The sequence below is a fragment of the Bubalus kerabau genome, chromosome 22 (assembly GCF_029407905.1).
Source record: "Bubalus kerabau isolate K-KA32 ecotype Philippines breed swamp buffalo chromosome 22, PCC_UOA_SB_1v2, whole genome shotgun sequence".
NCBI classification, from domain to species: domain Eukaryota; kingdom Metazoa; phylum Chordata; class Mammalia; order Artiodactyla; family Bovidae; genus Bubalus; species Bubalus kerabau.
The window spans coordinates 41,860,372-41,876,578 of NC_073645.1; the positions used below are offsets into that span (position 1 = coordinate 41,860,372).

The 16,207-nt window shown below is 50.4% G+C and overlaps 1 protein-coding gene across 2 annotated transcripts in view; it reads right to left on the bottom strand.

Moving 5' to 3' along the window:
- Positions 1 to 4,269: 4,269 nt before the first annotated feature.
- Positions 4,270 to 16,207, bottom strand: part of RGS10 (regulator of G protein signaling 10) — a 40,863-nt gene continuing 28,925 nt past the window's right edge. The window contains exons 5-6 of one of the 2 annotated variants that reach the window (XM_055560275.1): positions 5,261 to 5,332; positions 4,270 to 4,729 (exon numbers count right to left, since the gene is read on the bottom strand). In XM_055560275.1, the coding sequence (XP_055416250.1) occupies positions 4,583 to 4,729; positions 5,261 to 5,332 (219 nt within the window). In that variant the 3' untranslated portion in view covers positions 4,270 to 4,582. The remainder of the gene's footprint in view (positions 4,730 to 5,260; positions 5,333 to 16,207) is intronic. The other variant, XM_055560276.1, reaches the window with a different exon arrangement.

The window sequence follows — 16,207 nt, forward strand, 5'->3', positions numbered from 1 at the left end:
GGGCTCCCCTAGGGTCCTGTCCAGGCAGAGGATGGACCCAAAAAGGGGGCTAGGATCAGGAGATGGAAGGTTTGGTTCCAGCGCAGACCCTAGCACTCACCAGCCTGTGTCAGTCGTGTCCTTTGTTTTCGTTTTCTCGTCTCTAAAATGGGAGAAATTGCTATTCTACTTTTTAAGGTTTTTCAGATGAGGCAGTGGGAAAGAAACACTTGGAAAGGTGTTCTTCGAGTGTGAGGTGACCCCTGCCTTGCTTTGGAGGGGGGTTCTGTGCATGTGAAGGCAAGATGCTGCAGGAGTGTGGACCACGGCAGACTCTGGGCAGGTCAGCAGGGTGGGTCCAGAGGTATCGTAATGACCGCAAAGTCACAGAGGAAAATGTCACCAAGGCTGTGCTGATCTGCACGCAGGAGATGGCAATCAGGGCACAGACTCTGGAGCCAGCAGATAACATAGAACATGACCGGCCTTAAGGCAATAGGACATGATGGGGCCTGCGGCCAATCGGAGATCCCACTGGTGCTCTGCCCAAGGCAATTGCTTGGACAGCTTTAAAACACAGGCCCGGTCAAACACAGCATCTATGTTTTGAGACCCTGCAGCCTGTTGATTTAAATGTATGTTTTATTCTGATGCTTTGACCTCTTTGAGAATCCCTTGGACAGCAAGGAGATCCAACCAATATATCCTAAAGGAAATCAGTCCTGAATATTCATTCGAAGGACTGATGCTGAAGCTAAAACTCCAATCCTTTGGCCACGTGATACGAAGAACTTACTGGAAAAGACTCCGATGCTGGGAAAGATTAAAGGTGGGAGAAGGGGACGACAGAGGATGAGGTGGTTGGATGGCATCACCAACTCAATAGACATGAGTATGAGTAAACTCTGGGAGTTACTGATGGACAGGGAGGCCTGGCGTGCTGCAGTCCATGGGGCTGCAAAGAGTTGGAACCAACTGAGTGACTGAACTTTGACCTCGGATCCTGGCTGGCCCTGGAACCACTGCTCGTCACAGCACCAGCCAATTCCTAGAGATAGAAAACAACTGAGCAACCCAGAGCTTGCACCCTAGACCCTTCTTGATGGGGTGCTTGCACTCTGGGCCACCTGCCCTACTCATTCAGCCCAGACACCAGACCATTAGGGACACCCCCTAAGCCCCAGAGCCCACGGAAACGATCCAAGCTAGCCAGTCCTACTCTTTGCCCCGCCCTTTCCAAGAAAACCACAATAAAGGATTTTGCCAACATTTCCCCCTCATTCTATCCACCTCCTGACCCACCCTGGTGATTTCCCATCAGCCCTGCATGGCGGGACCTGCTCCCTTCTCTTAAAAACGGTAACAAACTCTCCTATCAATGATAGGCATCTCCTGATATCCTGGGCTAACCATACCTGAATAATAATAACACCTACATTTTAACACACCTGTGAACCCCACTGGAGCTTGAATCATCATGGCAGCTACGCGGCCCCCATTGAATCTGGGCACCCAACACAGTGGACATGAGTTGGACGTGAGTCTGAGCAAACTCCAAGAGATAGTGAAAGACAGGGAAGCCTGGCGTGCTGCAGTCCATGGTGTCACAATGAGTCAGACATGGCTTAGCGACTCAACAACAACAACCAGACACAATCTCTACCCCATAGAAGACACTATTTATTCTTTCAAAATAATTGTATTTACTTATTTATTTTTGGCTGTGCTGGGTCTTTGTTGCTGAGCTGGCTTTTCTCCAGTTGTGACAAGTGGGGGCTACTCTCTAGCTGTGGTGCACAGATTTCTCATTGCAGTGGCTTCTCCTGTTGGGGAGCATGGGGTCTAGGGTGCATAGGCTTCAGTAGCTGAGGCTCTCGGGCTCTGGAGCACAAACTCAATAGTTGTGGCTCGCGGGCTTAGTTGCTCCACAGCATGTGCGATCTTCCTAGATCAGAGATCGAACCTATGTCTCCTGCCTCAGTAGGAGGATTTTTTTTTTTTTTACCATTGAGCCACCAGGGAGGCCCCAGATGCAATTAAGGTACTAATCAATAAATGGATAAGGGAAAAGTGAAAAGCTGAGTGTGGAAGGGGACGCAGATGCCCTACACTTCCATCTCACTGTTGCAACAGCTCTAGGAAGCTGCATTCTGTACCCGCCTGGTTCTGCACTTGGAAGGGATGTAGGCAGCCAGGCAGCAGCAAGCTGGGGGAGGTGGTGTGAGTACATGCTGGTGGGAGTAAGCTGTGGTTAAACGTAAGCGGCTCCCCCTCCCACTGGGGAGCTTTTCAGGCAGCTCTTAGGCAAGAGGCTCTTCTCTTGGCAGACAGCCTTCCGGCTAACTCTAGCTGTTTCCTTTATGTGTTTCTGAAGAGATTACCACCTCAAAGGGTCTCTGAACCCAGGGGTAAAAATGTGAAAGCCGGAAAGAGGGTTCCCAGCCATCTGCAGTCTCTGGGACCTGCCCGGAACAGGTTCTCAAATAGGAGGATCAGGGTTTCCCAGGTGGCTCAGTGGGTAAAGAATTTGCCTGCAATGCAAGAGACATGGGTTTGATCCCTGGGCCGAGAAGATCCCCTGGAGGAGGAAATGGCAACTCACTCCAGTATTCTTGCCAGGGAAAGTCCATGGATAGAGAAGCCATGGGCTACAGTCCATGGATAGAGAAGCCATGGGCTACAGTCCATGGATAGAGAAGCCATGGGCTACAGTCCATGGATAGAGAAGCCATGGGCTACAGTCCATGGATAGAGAAGCCATGGGCTACAGTCCATGGCGTCACAAAGAGTCGGATGCAACTGAGGCAATAACACACAAGCCACTCACTCAGCTCCATGGGGCCTTGAAATTATCCTGTCTGTGACAGTGCAGGGCCGGGGTTGGGGGGGGCGGTCTGTATCTCTGCACGTTTTTGGCTAGTAAACTGTAAGTTGAGCTAGAGAACCTATTTCTTTTTTCTTTTATTCCTTACTCTTAAAAGTACATCAGTCTGTTCTGCTTGAAGATGGACTGAATTTCCCAGATGACAGGGCCCTTGGGTGTCATTCTCAGGATGACCATCTCATTCCAGGCAGAGAGAAAACCTGTCTGGGATGACCTAGGGGAGGCAGTTAACCCCCTGTTGGGAGCTGGGGGGCGGGTGGGGGCGGGGCGGGGCGGAGATCAAGTATTTACTGTTTCTGATGAGGTTCAGCTGTGTGGTTCAGTTGGCAGCAGTCAATGGCTCCCTAAGACCCAAAAAGGAAAGACAGGGGGCATTTGACCACAGTGAAGGGACAATGAGAATCTGGGGGACTGCCCAAGTGGTCATGCGAGGAGAGGGGGGCCAGCAAGGCGACTATGCAAATGGGTTTCACCCAGAACAGAACCAGCTGATGCCCTGTTATCCCAGCGTGATGATTCAACTCAATGCCCTTCTCTCTCAAGTGTCCTGGTTTGATTGATAAATCATAGAGTCATGCTCAACAGCAGGGAGTTTTGCAAATGGAATGTCTAAGTTGGAAGGCTCTCAAGTAAGAGTCTAGTTGCTTTGTTTGTACAAACAGAAGTTTAAGGTTTGGCAAACATGCTGGAGAAGGTCTGGCAGCAGCAGATGGCAGAACAGTGAGCAGAAGGGAACCGTGCCTGACCTTGGGCTCTGCTGGAGGGGAACTTGGGCTGGCTAGGACTGCCTGGGACCATCGGACTTCACTCACAGCCTCTAGCCCAAGAGGGGGCTTCCAAAGACAGCATTTCCATCCTCTGGTTGAAGTCTCAAGCCCAGAGTTAAGAAGTCTAGCGAAGGGTAGGCACTAAGAAAAAACGGTTTCACCAGATGGGCTGTGAGAAGAGCGAACATCCCCCACCCTCCATCATCAGAAGGGGCTGGGTACCACCATCCCATTCAGCACCACCTTGCATCGCCATGGGGACCCTGAACAATCTCCCGGTTTTCTTTCTTCCTGGTTGAGATCTTGTTTCTGTCAAAATGAACTATTTATCTGTGTTACATGAAACATCACAGATTGTGGGCAAAACCAGGACAAACCCAAACCTCAGAAATAAGAGCCCTCTGATGATACTCACACACAACTCCCTGAATCTTTAGAGGCTGCAATGAATTTTCTTTTCCCAACACTGAACTTATTCTCTAGAAGTATTTAACCCAAGCAGCATCTGACAGACAAGCCCCCAGTGGCCCGAGCATGCCAGATCAACTCATTCTCTAGCTGATTCACCAGGTGAAGCCGTGGACCCGAGCGACCCACCCACGGAGGGAAGGTGAAGACGTCAAAGGGAAGATGTGGCTGTAAGTTTCACCTGGAGGCCTCACATGAAGTTTAATCAAGCCGTAAAATACTCAAGATGTCCAGTGTATAAGGACTATTTCACTTTTGTGTGTGAGACAGAACTAAAACTTCAAAGCTATTTGTCTTTTTATCTAAGATTAGCCATCATGCAAAACTTACTGGTCAAGCAGATAATAAAATACACAGATCCCATGGAAGGGTTTTTGTACATTTCAGTCCTTGCAGATAACAAAGCCATTATGCACCCTGCATGGTCCTGAGAGTGAGTTCCTTCAATTCTGAAAGCTGCCAGTCCTTCCGGCGCCTGGAGGGCTCATGTGTTATAAATTCTCGAAGCTCTTTTAGCTGCAGTCTGGGCATCTGGTGACTCTTCGTCCTCTTCCTCGGTCCGCTTGTGTTTTAAGAACAAGTCAGACTTTAAGAAGCGGCTGTAACTGTCATACTTCATGAGGTTGAAGATCTAAGGGGAAAAGGAAAATTATAAATCATTTAATTTTTATTAAATACCTATCATGTGCTGGGGCTTTCCAGGTGGCACAGTGGCAAAGAACCCTCCTGCCGATGCAGGAGATGCAGGAGACAAGGGTTTGATCTCTGGGTCGGGGAGATCCCCTGAAGAAGGAACTGGCAACCCACTCCAGTATTCTTGCCTGGAAAATTCTAAAGACAGAGGAGCCTATAAGGGCTACAGTCCATGGGGTGACAAAGAGTTGGACATAAATGAACGACTGAACATGAGCACGATCGTGTGCCAAGGAACGCACATGCATGCCAAACACCCAAGGAAAGCTAAAGTAAGTCTTGTGGTAGACCAGGCAGATTTCCTGGATGTTTAGGGTCATTATGAAATTATCTCAATGGAATATAAGAGCTTAAAGAGCACAAGCAAATCTATATTTTTCATGGAAGTCTAGATTCACACAACATTGATGCATACCCTTGGATCAAGAGGTACTTTAAGAATCACCACTTTAAAAAAAAATAGAATTACCATTGTATTCGGGTTAGATATTACAGGGATGTGGGTCTCCGGGAACTTGAGGTAGCAGAAGAGAAGCCATATCTGTAGAGACGATGAAATAAAGGCCCCTATCATATCAGACGATGCTAATATTTAGACCCCCGTAAGTCTGGCAACCAAGGTCTTACACAACCCTATTATTACACCAAGAAACAAAATGGGGCTTATTCAGTGCAGGGCAGAGAAGTGGAATGACAAGCTCAGGCAGGAGGGGCTTTGGGAACAGGCCCTAATTAAAGAAAATAGCAGTCAGCTGCAGGACGCAGACACCTGCTCGCTCACACAGGCCCAGGAGCGCCTCTCTGGGAAAGCAGTCATTCTAATGCACACTTGCCAGCTGCGAGGGGAGGACCCCCGACGGATTAGAGGACTGCCGCCTGCTGCACCCCAAGTTCACAAAGAGTTTCCCCCCCTTCTCAGCCAGAGTCCCTGTTTCCAACATCCTCCCCCAGCGCCTCCCCATGCTTTGCTGCAGTCCTTCCTTGCCCTGCCAAGGGGTGGGAACAGGGGAAACAAAAGGAAGCACTTTCTGGCTGTCGAGGGACAGTCTCTTATTTTGAGAAGTTTCTCTCCATCTCAGACCTTCCCACTGGACTCTCAGGACATTGCGCAGACTGAAAATTCACACCACTTAACCTGGCACCTTCACTGACGGCACCGCCATGGGCTCGACAAACAGAAAGTTCCAGGGGCGTCTGGAAAGATGCTCGCTGCCAGGTGGGGTCACCAAGTGGGTGGTAAAACATCTTTTAAATCCGCCCTCTCACAACAGGCACATAAACTGCTTTGCAAATGAAATGCCTGATGGTGTCCACGGACTCGGAACATCTGGCTGGGGGCTGGGAGAACTGGAACTTGGGCTTGACACCTTCGTTTTCCCAAGACGGCTCCAATCACGGGAGGACCGCCTGCATCGTTTTGCTCTCAGCCGGGGTTTGCGTTTTCCTAAAACTCTTGAACTGCTGTTTGCCCTTCTGTGAGTGCCCTTCCAGTCTGGTCAACCTGCTCACAAGGAGCACGCCTCCAAAGACCCCTACCTTGCGCCTCTCCAGAGTGGGCCTCTCTTTTGTAGCAATCTTATCATCTTAGACTGCTTCGATAAGGTTCGGAGAAAGTATTCATTAAAGCCCCAAACCTCCCAGAAAATCCAAAAATCATAGGCGGGGGTGAGGCAGGAGATGCGAAATGCCAGTAGCATGCCGTGTGGGTGTGTTACCATCCCTCATCACCACCTGCATTATTCAGCCCTTCCAGGCACAAGAACCCCCACAGGGGACTTTGAGATGCCCATCCAGTTCACCGTTTGAAATGATGCTCGAAGTCTGACTAATGAAACCAGGCTCGTGAGTGCCCCCGACCCGGGGAACCAAGCCGCCACCCCCTCCTCCAACCAGGCCCGCAGCAGATGGGACCCAGCACCACCAGCAGGATGCGGTTCGACCCAAGTGTCTCGTCTGAGTCTCTGCGTGTGGGAGTGGTGCATCCTGTTTGCCTGCTGCGGCTCTTCGAGAAAAGAAGAAGAAAGGCCGGGGCTGGAGGCGCCTGGCCCGAGGTGAGGGGGGAGGGGAGGGGAGGTGGTTCCAGCAGAGGGGCTGAACCTCCCGGAGATGCTTGGCTCTCCTTCGGCACACTTGGAGCCAGCAAGCTCAGGGGGAGGAGGCTACGAACTATTTAACAAGAGCGCAAGGACCACTCCCTGCCGTGGGCGGGTGTGAGGTGCCCGTGGAGGCCCTCGAGCTGGGGTTTCCCTCTTCAGGAGCCCTTGCCTGCCTCCTGGTGAAACTGAGTCACCCAGTAGCAGCTGGAGGCATCAGACTGGGACAGATTTGAAGAAGGAAAGGGATGTGGCTACCAAGAGCCTCATTTTCTGGGGATAGGAACTGCCTGGGATTTCTGGCGGGGTCTTCACTGCCACCAGCAAAGGGTCTCCTGGGCCTTGGCCTTGGAGTTCATGGCAATAGGCAGCTTTAACCCAGGGCCTTTCAAGGGTACTCAGCAATGACTTAGAGACTGTCCTAAAAATCTCTTTCAAGAAAGTGACCAAAGACCAGGTACCCCGTTGCTGACCACAGCAGCCTTCATCACAGGGCACATGGTCATAATGGAGGTTCACCCAGTGAATAAACGGGGCCCATCCACTGAGCAACGACAGAAGGGCTGGTGAAACAATTCAAGGTGCACCAATCCCAGTAAAAGCGCCTTCAAACCACATGCCAGGCAGTGCGTGGGGCATGCTCTCTGATCTCCACTGAACCCCCGAGGACCCCACACACACAAGGGAAAGAACCGAGCCCAGGAGGTTTGTTGCTTTGCCCCAGTGGCTGGTATATTGTCTGCTCAGCTGCCATGACGAGTACCAACAACTGGGTGACTTGAAAAGCAGAAATTTCCTTTCCTGGGGCTCTGAAGGCTGGAGGTCCAAGATCAAGGTGATTGCAGGGCTGGTTTCTCCCGAAGACTCTGTCCTTGGCTTGTAGGTGGCCGTCTTCCCCAGCGTCTTCATCTGGTCTCTCCTCTGTGTATGTTTATGTCCTAATCTCCTCTCCTTATAAGGACACTGGTCAGATTGAATTAGGACCCACCCCAAGGACCTCATTTAATCACCTCTTTGAAGACCCCCATCTCCAACTAGTCACACTCTGAGGTCCTGGAGCGTAGGAGTCTGACATCTGAATTTGAGGAGGGGACACAATTCAGCCTGTGACAGTGAGCAAAAGAGGCCGGCAGGATGCAAACACTGGCCGTCCAGCTCTCAAGCCCACACGCCTACCTTCGGGCCATCCCACCACTCATATGGCAGAGTGAGAGGTGGTCACTAAAAACGGAGATTGTGTGTCAAGTGACTGAACACCGAATGTTTAAAGTTCACTAAAACTGAAAACAATGACCCCAAGTACATTCTCTAATGTGTTAGCTTGTGTATTTAAGTGGGAAATAAACGTCCCCAAAGGTCAGGAGAGGAGGTTGAACAGCGTGTCCCCCAAATTGACATCCACCTGGAACCTCAGAATGTGACTTTATTTGGGAACAGGGTTAGCTGAGGATCTCAGGATGACATCATCCTGGTTTAGGGTGGGCCCTAAATCCAAGGGGAGCTTTCTGTGTGGCTCAGACAATAAAGCATTTGCCTCCAGTACAAGAGACCTGGGTTCAATCCCTAGCTCGGGAAGATCCCCTGGAGGAGGGCATGGGAACCCACTCCAGTATCCTTGCCTGGAGAATCCCATGGACAGAGGAGCCTGGCGGGCTATAGTCCATGAGGTAGCAAAGAGTCAGACACAATTGAACAACTTTTCACTTCACTAAAAATCCAAGGAGTGATGTCCTTATAAGAAAAAAAGAGCACACAGAGAGACATACAACCAGAAGCAGCCCATGCGAAGACAGAGGCTGGAGGGATGCAGCTATAAGCCAGGGACACCAAGGATTGCCAGGAGCCACCAGGAGCTGGAAGAGATAAGAATACAATCTCCCCTCCAACTTTCAGAGGGACCACGGCCCTGCCTGACACTCAGGTTTCAGACTCTGGCCTCCTGAGCTGTGAGAGAGAGGAAAAAAACACCTATTTTCTTAAGCCACTTAGTTTGCAATCATCTGTTACGACAGCTCTTGGAAATGAACACAGGTAAATTATTGACTTCTCCTCACTCCTGCTTGAGAGCAGAAAATGAGATGGCCCTTAGGGGTTCCAGAAGGCTCCACAAAACCAGGACTCTCTGATGGGAGAACTGGACTTACCAGGGCTGGACTGTGGTCATCAGCCTGACCACGCACCTCGAGTTGTCTGCAGGGAAGCGAAAGAAGAAGGTGGAGACCCAGGCGGGCTGGGACTATGGGCAGTGGACCATAGACCAAGGGAGCAGAGCTCTAACTAACGCAGACAGCCTTTGGGGGAGACAGGCAGCCGACCAAGCAGAAAACCCAAGTTGGCAGCAAAGTTGCGTTTGTACCTTTTTTTTTTTTTCTTGCCAACACAGCTGTGTCGGCCCAGGTTTCAGATTTCAGCAGCCCACATCTGGGAGCTACATACCAGGACTGTAAATCGCTTAGTGTCTTGGCCTTGGGATCCAACCCTTAGTCTGCCGGATGTAGGACTCGAGTGAAAATCAAGAAGGGAGGCTTCCTGTCGCGAGGGTCCCCAACTCAAGGTTGATACACAGCAAGGCGCCCCACCTTCCCCAGACCCCAGACAGCGCAACTAATTAGGATTTGCCTTTCCGTGACGGAAAATATCCATGAGGGGCTGTGATTTGAGACTGTTTTGTCTGCTGCTCTGGAAAGGATTCCCTCATGGACACACACTCAGTCGTATAGAGAATGAGACGCTTAACCAGCTTTGAGGGCCCATCTGTGGAAGCTTCATCCCTGTCTCGATCAAGTACATTGCAAGCCTAATAAATCTTCTAACCCATCTTAGAAGACAAGACGGCAGTCCAGTGGTTTGGACTCTGCATTTCCACTGCAAGGGGCATGAGTTCCATCCCTGGTCTGGTGGGGAGCTGAGACCCCGCATGCCATGCGACATGGTCCCCCCCCCAAAAAAACAAAAAACACAAGGACATTAAAGACCTAAACTAAACACATACACTGCAAAGCCTTCCACCAATGTAATTTCAACTGGGTACCAAGAGGAAAAAACATGAAACCTTTCCTGCAACAGAAAATTTTATTAATGGGATTTCATATTTGCTTCAAGCACTTGATTTAGTTTTGATGTAAAAATGATTGCAAAAGTGCACAAGTGTCCACAAATTGCAGTTCTAGAATGTAATTGCACACGCAGACTACATATAAACTTTCACATGACGCAAATAGATGCAAAGTGTGGAGAGAGCCAGCCCTCATGCAAGGATCAGCTGGGTGCTGTAGAGGCTCCTGGGGCAGAGGCACAGCTGGGGACACCCCCACCGCTGGGTCAAAGACCACCTTCCCCTCTGGTGAAGGGGGGATGGGAGAGGAGGCCGAGGGCAGCTGGCGGAGAGCGGGAGAGGAGACAAAGCTCAGGTTGGCCCCGGTCCCAAAGTCTCGGGGAAGGCCAGAGAGAAGGTTCCATCACCTGGATGTTGCTCCTGCTTCTGGAATGGGCCCCCTTAGAGGTGGACCATGTGCCCAGGTGAGGTCAGAACTCCAGAGAGAGGCCGAACACAGATGGAGACAGCGGCCCCTGCCCCAGGTGAAATCCCCTTGCAGGCCCATGGGGGCTGGGGTAGGGAGGAGGTGGCCATCCACTTGTTCCTGAAGTCCCTAATCCTCAAATCCAAAGCTGGAAGGACACACCTTCTGCGTGGGGTGAAGGTGTTTTATCCTTGCCTTTTGCCATCATGGAGAGAATTCAGAGCAATACTGGTACCCCTCCCCCCCCCTTCTTCCCTTAAACACTATTTTAAAGTTGATGAAAAAAAAAAAAAGGTATTTCAAATGCTGTCCTTCCTGCCCCACCCTCAGAAGCCAAAGGGCTGTGGCAAACGCCAGGATCCAACGCTCCTTGCATTTGAGTGGAAACCCACAAACTGCTCTTTCTGGCTGTGCCCATTGGAACATGCCATTTTCTGGACTGGGCTTGATCTTTGGGAGCAAAGGTCAACTGGCACCAAGACCGAGGTGCCCAGGAACCCCTGCTCCAGCCACCATCACAGACTACCAGCTGCTCCAGCCCTTCTTACTGAGGCCGACAAAGGAAGCGATTCTTACTTCTTGGGGTCTGGGGAAATTCAAAGAAACGACACTGCTAAAAAAAAAAAAAAGAAGAGGTCTGGTGCTTGGTTCCTTTCTCTGTCAAGGATGTGGCTGGGAGCATTGACATCTCACTGAAGTCTTTCTTTTTTTTTTTAAACATCAGAGGTTGAGGACTTCCTTTTCAGTGGAAAAAACCTGCCTCCACTCTGTCCTCCCCAGACCAGACTTAGCATGCATCAGCCCTGAAGCCTGAGGGCCTCCTGGAAAGCCTCAAAATCTGCCGTAAGTGTAGGCACTGGGGTTCCTACGATTTGTGGAAGGAGAAAGAGCACCCCTGCCCTCTCAAACCTGCAGCCTTCTCTTTCGTGGTCCCATGAGCAAGGACCTTCCCTCTTCTCCAATTTCCTTGCTGTCCTAGGGAACCCATCATTTTACGCTGTGGAATTCAACCCAGAAGCTTCAGAGCAAGACAGGCGTGTAAACGGGTGCCCAGCAACTTATGGAGCAGAATTCTGTTCTAAATCTTTCATCTGCCACAACCTCAAGTCACTGAGCAGATTTCAGAGTGCTCCATTTTCAAATGTTCAGGGTTTGGAGGGATACACAACATGAGGCAGAAAGTGAGAGTGAAGAGGCAGGAACTGGGGAATTTTAGCTTTTCATGTCATCTTCTGGATGGTGTCATTTTCTCTTCTTAATCTTAACAATGCACATAGTAATTTTACAGTTGTTGTTCAGTCGCTCAGTCGTGTCCAGCTCTTTGTGACCCCATGGACTGCAGCACGCCAGGCTTCCCTGTCCTTTACCATTTCCCTGAGTTTTCTCAAACTCATGTCCATTGAGTCAATGATACCATCCAACCATCTCATCCTCTGTCACCCTCTTCTCCTCTTGCCTTCAATCTTTCCCAGCAGCAGGGTCTTTTTCCAATGAGTCAGCTCTTGCTTTTTTTTTGCAATTAAAAATAACTTAAAAAATTAACTTGTCCAGGGGACTTCCCTGGTGCTCCAGTGGTTAAGACTCCAAGCTTCCACTACAGGGGGCATGGGTTTGATCCCTGGTCAGGGAACTAGGATTCCACATGCCATGTGGGGTGCAGCCAAAAACGAAATTGACTTGTCCAGAATCCTGGGCGAGCCAGTGACAAGATGTGCTCGTGGCTAGTGGGGACTTAGTGGGTTCCTCTGCTGGCCTTCCTCCCTGGGGCTCCGGCCAAGTGGGCGAGCAGGACGCCTAGCTGTCAGGGCCAGCACAGACAGGCACCGTCACTTCTCGTACAAAGAAAAGCATGTTAGGCTGCTATGACCAGTTTAATCCCTTTAGGTTGTAGGTGATTCTCAGTGCCTCAGTGACTGCTGGGAATGTTCTAGAATTAGCCAGGGCTGGAGGTACAGGATAGGACGACTGAGCAAGGAAGGCCAAGGGGGAGAAAAGAGAAGAAGGTAAGCGTGTTGGTTGGTCTTTGAATGCCAAAGACCATGCCGCTGTACCAGCCCGCAGGAAGGGAAGAAGGCGGCAGAGGCCAGAAAGAGAACTGTGAGAATAAACACCACGGCTTCCCACGGAGCTCGGGCCTCACAGGGCAACCGTGTGGCAGCAAGAGTCCAGCTGAACGAGAAGCGCTGGGTTCTTGCCCCTTTTCCACTCTTCCAGCTCTGGGAGCTCGGGCTAGCCAGGTCACCACCCCCTCTAGGGAACTTTCTCCCATAAACTAGGTGCCAGGTCCCACCTTCCCCAAGACCACTTGAGAGTCAGATGAGATGCACACACGGAGGCACTGTGTTAACTGTGAAGAAGTGCAGCCTGAGTGTTTTCCCAGGACTCACTAAAGTGTAGAAAACTGCCATATACATTATTTGTTGCTTTTTTTTAATAAAAGGGGGGGTCCTGAGGCTCAGTGAGGGTAAGCCACATGAATTCTGCTACATTTCTGAAAGCCACACTAAGCCAGGATTTCTGCTTCTCTGGTGGCTCAGATGGTAAAGAATCTGCCTGAAATACAGGAGACACAGATTCGATCCCTCAGTTGGGAAGAACCTCTGGAGAAGGGAATTGCTACCCACTCCAGTATTCTTGTCTGGAGAATCCCACGGACAGAGGAGCCTGGCAGGCTACAGCCCATGGGGTCGCACAGAGTCGGTCATGACTGAGCGACTAATACTTTCAATACTTTTCTCCACCTCAGCACCACTGACATTTTGAACCGGATACATCTGCATTGGGGGTGGGGGGTGGGGGGTCTGCCCTGTGCACTGCAGAGTGTTTCACAGCATGCTGGCCTCTACCCATTAGGTGCCAGGAGCACGCCCACTCCACTTGTGACAACCAAAAATGTCTCCAGACACTGCCCATTCCCAGAGGGGCAAAACCACCCCCAGTTAAGAACTGCTGCTGAAGGCAATTTAAAGGACACACACACAGTTAACACGTAGGCAGTTAACACTTACGGACTGCATACCAGCCTCTGCACTAGGTTAGCACTTCACAGACATGAGTGCATTTCATCCTCACAACTGCCTTATCATAATCCGCATTTCACAAACAAGGAAACTGAAGCTCAGAGAAGGATGGCATCTTGCCCAAAGTTTCACAGCTGCTAAATGCTCACGTCAAAGAAAAGAGAGACACGTCGGGTCTAAGGGCACAAGGTTGTGGCCATCAGGGAGCGACTTTTTAACACGGGTCCTTGAAGGCTCGTGGACTGCCTCGCGGCGGAGCCTGGAGGGGCAGCCATGTTTGCCAAGAGCCCTGAGTTACCGATGAGGCCACAGAAGCCACACCAGGAAGCAGGACCCAGTTGGGGGGCGGGGGGATGAGGCTGTCCTGGATCATAAGCTCGTACTTCCCCTCCTGCCTAACCTAACATACAGTGATGATGACATGAGTGTGAGCTCGCTGTCCAGGAAGTGATGGGCAGGGAGTGGGGAGCGAGGTGGCTGGGAGTCAGGCCACTGGGTACAGAGATGAGCCATGGTCAGAAGACTGTGGGTGCGCAACTGACTTTCTAGTAGCAGAGATGGCTCTGCACTGAGTCATCTGCGTTCCCTTGCCGCCCAACCCCGCCCCCGACCCCGATGAAGGACGGAAGCAGCTGGCATCAGGGGTCAGAGCCAAGGGCCCTGGCTTTCAAGAGGACCAAACCTTATGAGCCCAGCTGGCACATAGTCACCATTGAAATTAAACTGGTTCCCTCAGGGCCTAACCCCAGCCAGTCCCTCCCAACTTAGCTTCTTCTATCTCCCTCCTTCCCCTCCAGCCACACTGACCTCTTCCAACACACCCAGTGGATTCCTGCCCCAGGGTCTTTGCATGTGCCACTGGCTCTTGCTGGAAGGTCCTGCCCCGGGCTTCTCACCTGGCTCCCCCTTCTGCCACTCGGATCTTCAAGGAGTACTCCCTGATCACTAGACCCCTCTCGGTCACTCTCAGTCCCATTGCCTGTTGTATTTCCTATCCTCGTGGTTAGTCAGATGCTGATTTCCTCACTGCACTCACAGTTCCAAGCACAGTCCCCGGTACATAGTAGGCCCCCCACCAATATTAATAGCATAAAGGAATGAAAGAAAAAACAACTTCACACACCAGCAAACCAACTAGAACCAAAATAGACCTCCCAGGGGAAATTTTTTTTTTTTTTTTAATGTGGACCATTTTTAAAGTCTTTATTGAACTTGTTACAATATTGCTTCTGGGGTTTTTTTGTGTGGTTTTTTTTTTTTTAATATTTTGTGTTTTTGGTCCCTAGGCATGTAAGATCTTAGCTCCCTGACCAGGGGTCAAACCTGCACCCCTTGCTTTGGAAGGTGCAGTCTTAACCACTGCACCACCAGGGAAGTCCCCCAGGGGAATTCTGAAGAATAAAAAGTCGCTGCAGTGAACTGCAATTCATTGAAGAAATCAACTCTTTGTAAGATCATCTCCTCCCCATTCCAGATTCCTGAAACTTAACTTTATCCAACAACAGCCTTTGACTATAGGCTGAAGTTGCCAAGGATGCTCCCAGTACTACTCTTGCCTCTCCTGGCCTTACCAGCGCACGCTTGGCAACACAACTGGGCCCCATCAGCAGAGGAAAATTAAATCAGAGAACAGTCTCTCCAATGACAAATTTTCTAGATAACAAAGTTTTAAGCCTCCACACTTCTCTTAAGATATCATTTTAATAAGTATGCAATTCTTATTAAAACATCTAACATGCTCTGCAGTAACTATGCTGACCACAGTATAAGTTTTGCTTGAAATTTTAGGGTCATTAGGATCACTAAGTGCATCACCATCCTGCAGTACTGGGATGCCCCCAGTGTGGTGTGTGGGACTGTGGTCCCCCACCCTTGGTGGTTCCCAATCACTGTGCTATGGTTTTGTGTTTTTAGTATCGTTTTTCTGCCTCCTCCTTGGCTGTTAGCCATTGCTTCTTGCAGCTCCTCACTCCACAGCCTCTACCAGCACTTCAAATAGGCTGTGAACTGAAAAACCAAAATGTGTTAGAACTGTGTGTAAACCAAGAATAATAGGACCTGAGCAAAGACCCAAGAAGCTCTCCTTTAAATGAGATTCATGGATGTCAAGTCATCTCATCTGATGCTCAGGGAAGATTTTCCCATCCTTCTAGGCTTCACCTGTGCCCCAAAGTCCATGCTACCCTAATAGCAGCCTCCAGGGCTTGGGCACTGTCCAGCATGGGGAGGGGTTAAGGTTCCCTAACGCTTTCCTGGTGAGCTAGTGCTGAAAGCAGCCTGCTCAGAAAGCTCAGCCATAAAACCAAGTGGTGCTGAATGAAATCAAGGCTTCCCTAGTAGTTCAGTTGGTAAAGAATCTGCCTGCAATGCAGGAGACCTGGGTTTGATCCTGGGTCAGGAAGATCCCCTGGAGAAGGAAATGGCAACCCACTCCAGTACTCTCTTGCCTGGAGAATTCCATGGACAGAAGAGCCTGGCTGAATGAAGTCAGAGCCGCTGAGGAGGGTTTTTAAGTTATCTGAAGTCTTGTGGTTCCAAACATGCTCTCCTCTGCTTCACTCTCCTTAGGAAAACAGGCTCTTGTGGGGGCCTTGAGGAGCAAAGAACCACAAACTGCTGAGCATGCATTTTGATGGTTACCAGCAAGGCCCCTGGGAGAAGGCAATGGCACCCCACTCTAGTACTCATGCCTGGAAAATCCCATGGACGGAGGAGCCTGGTATGCTGCTGTCCATGGGGTCACTAAGAGTCGGGCACGACTGAGTGACTTCACTTTCACTTT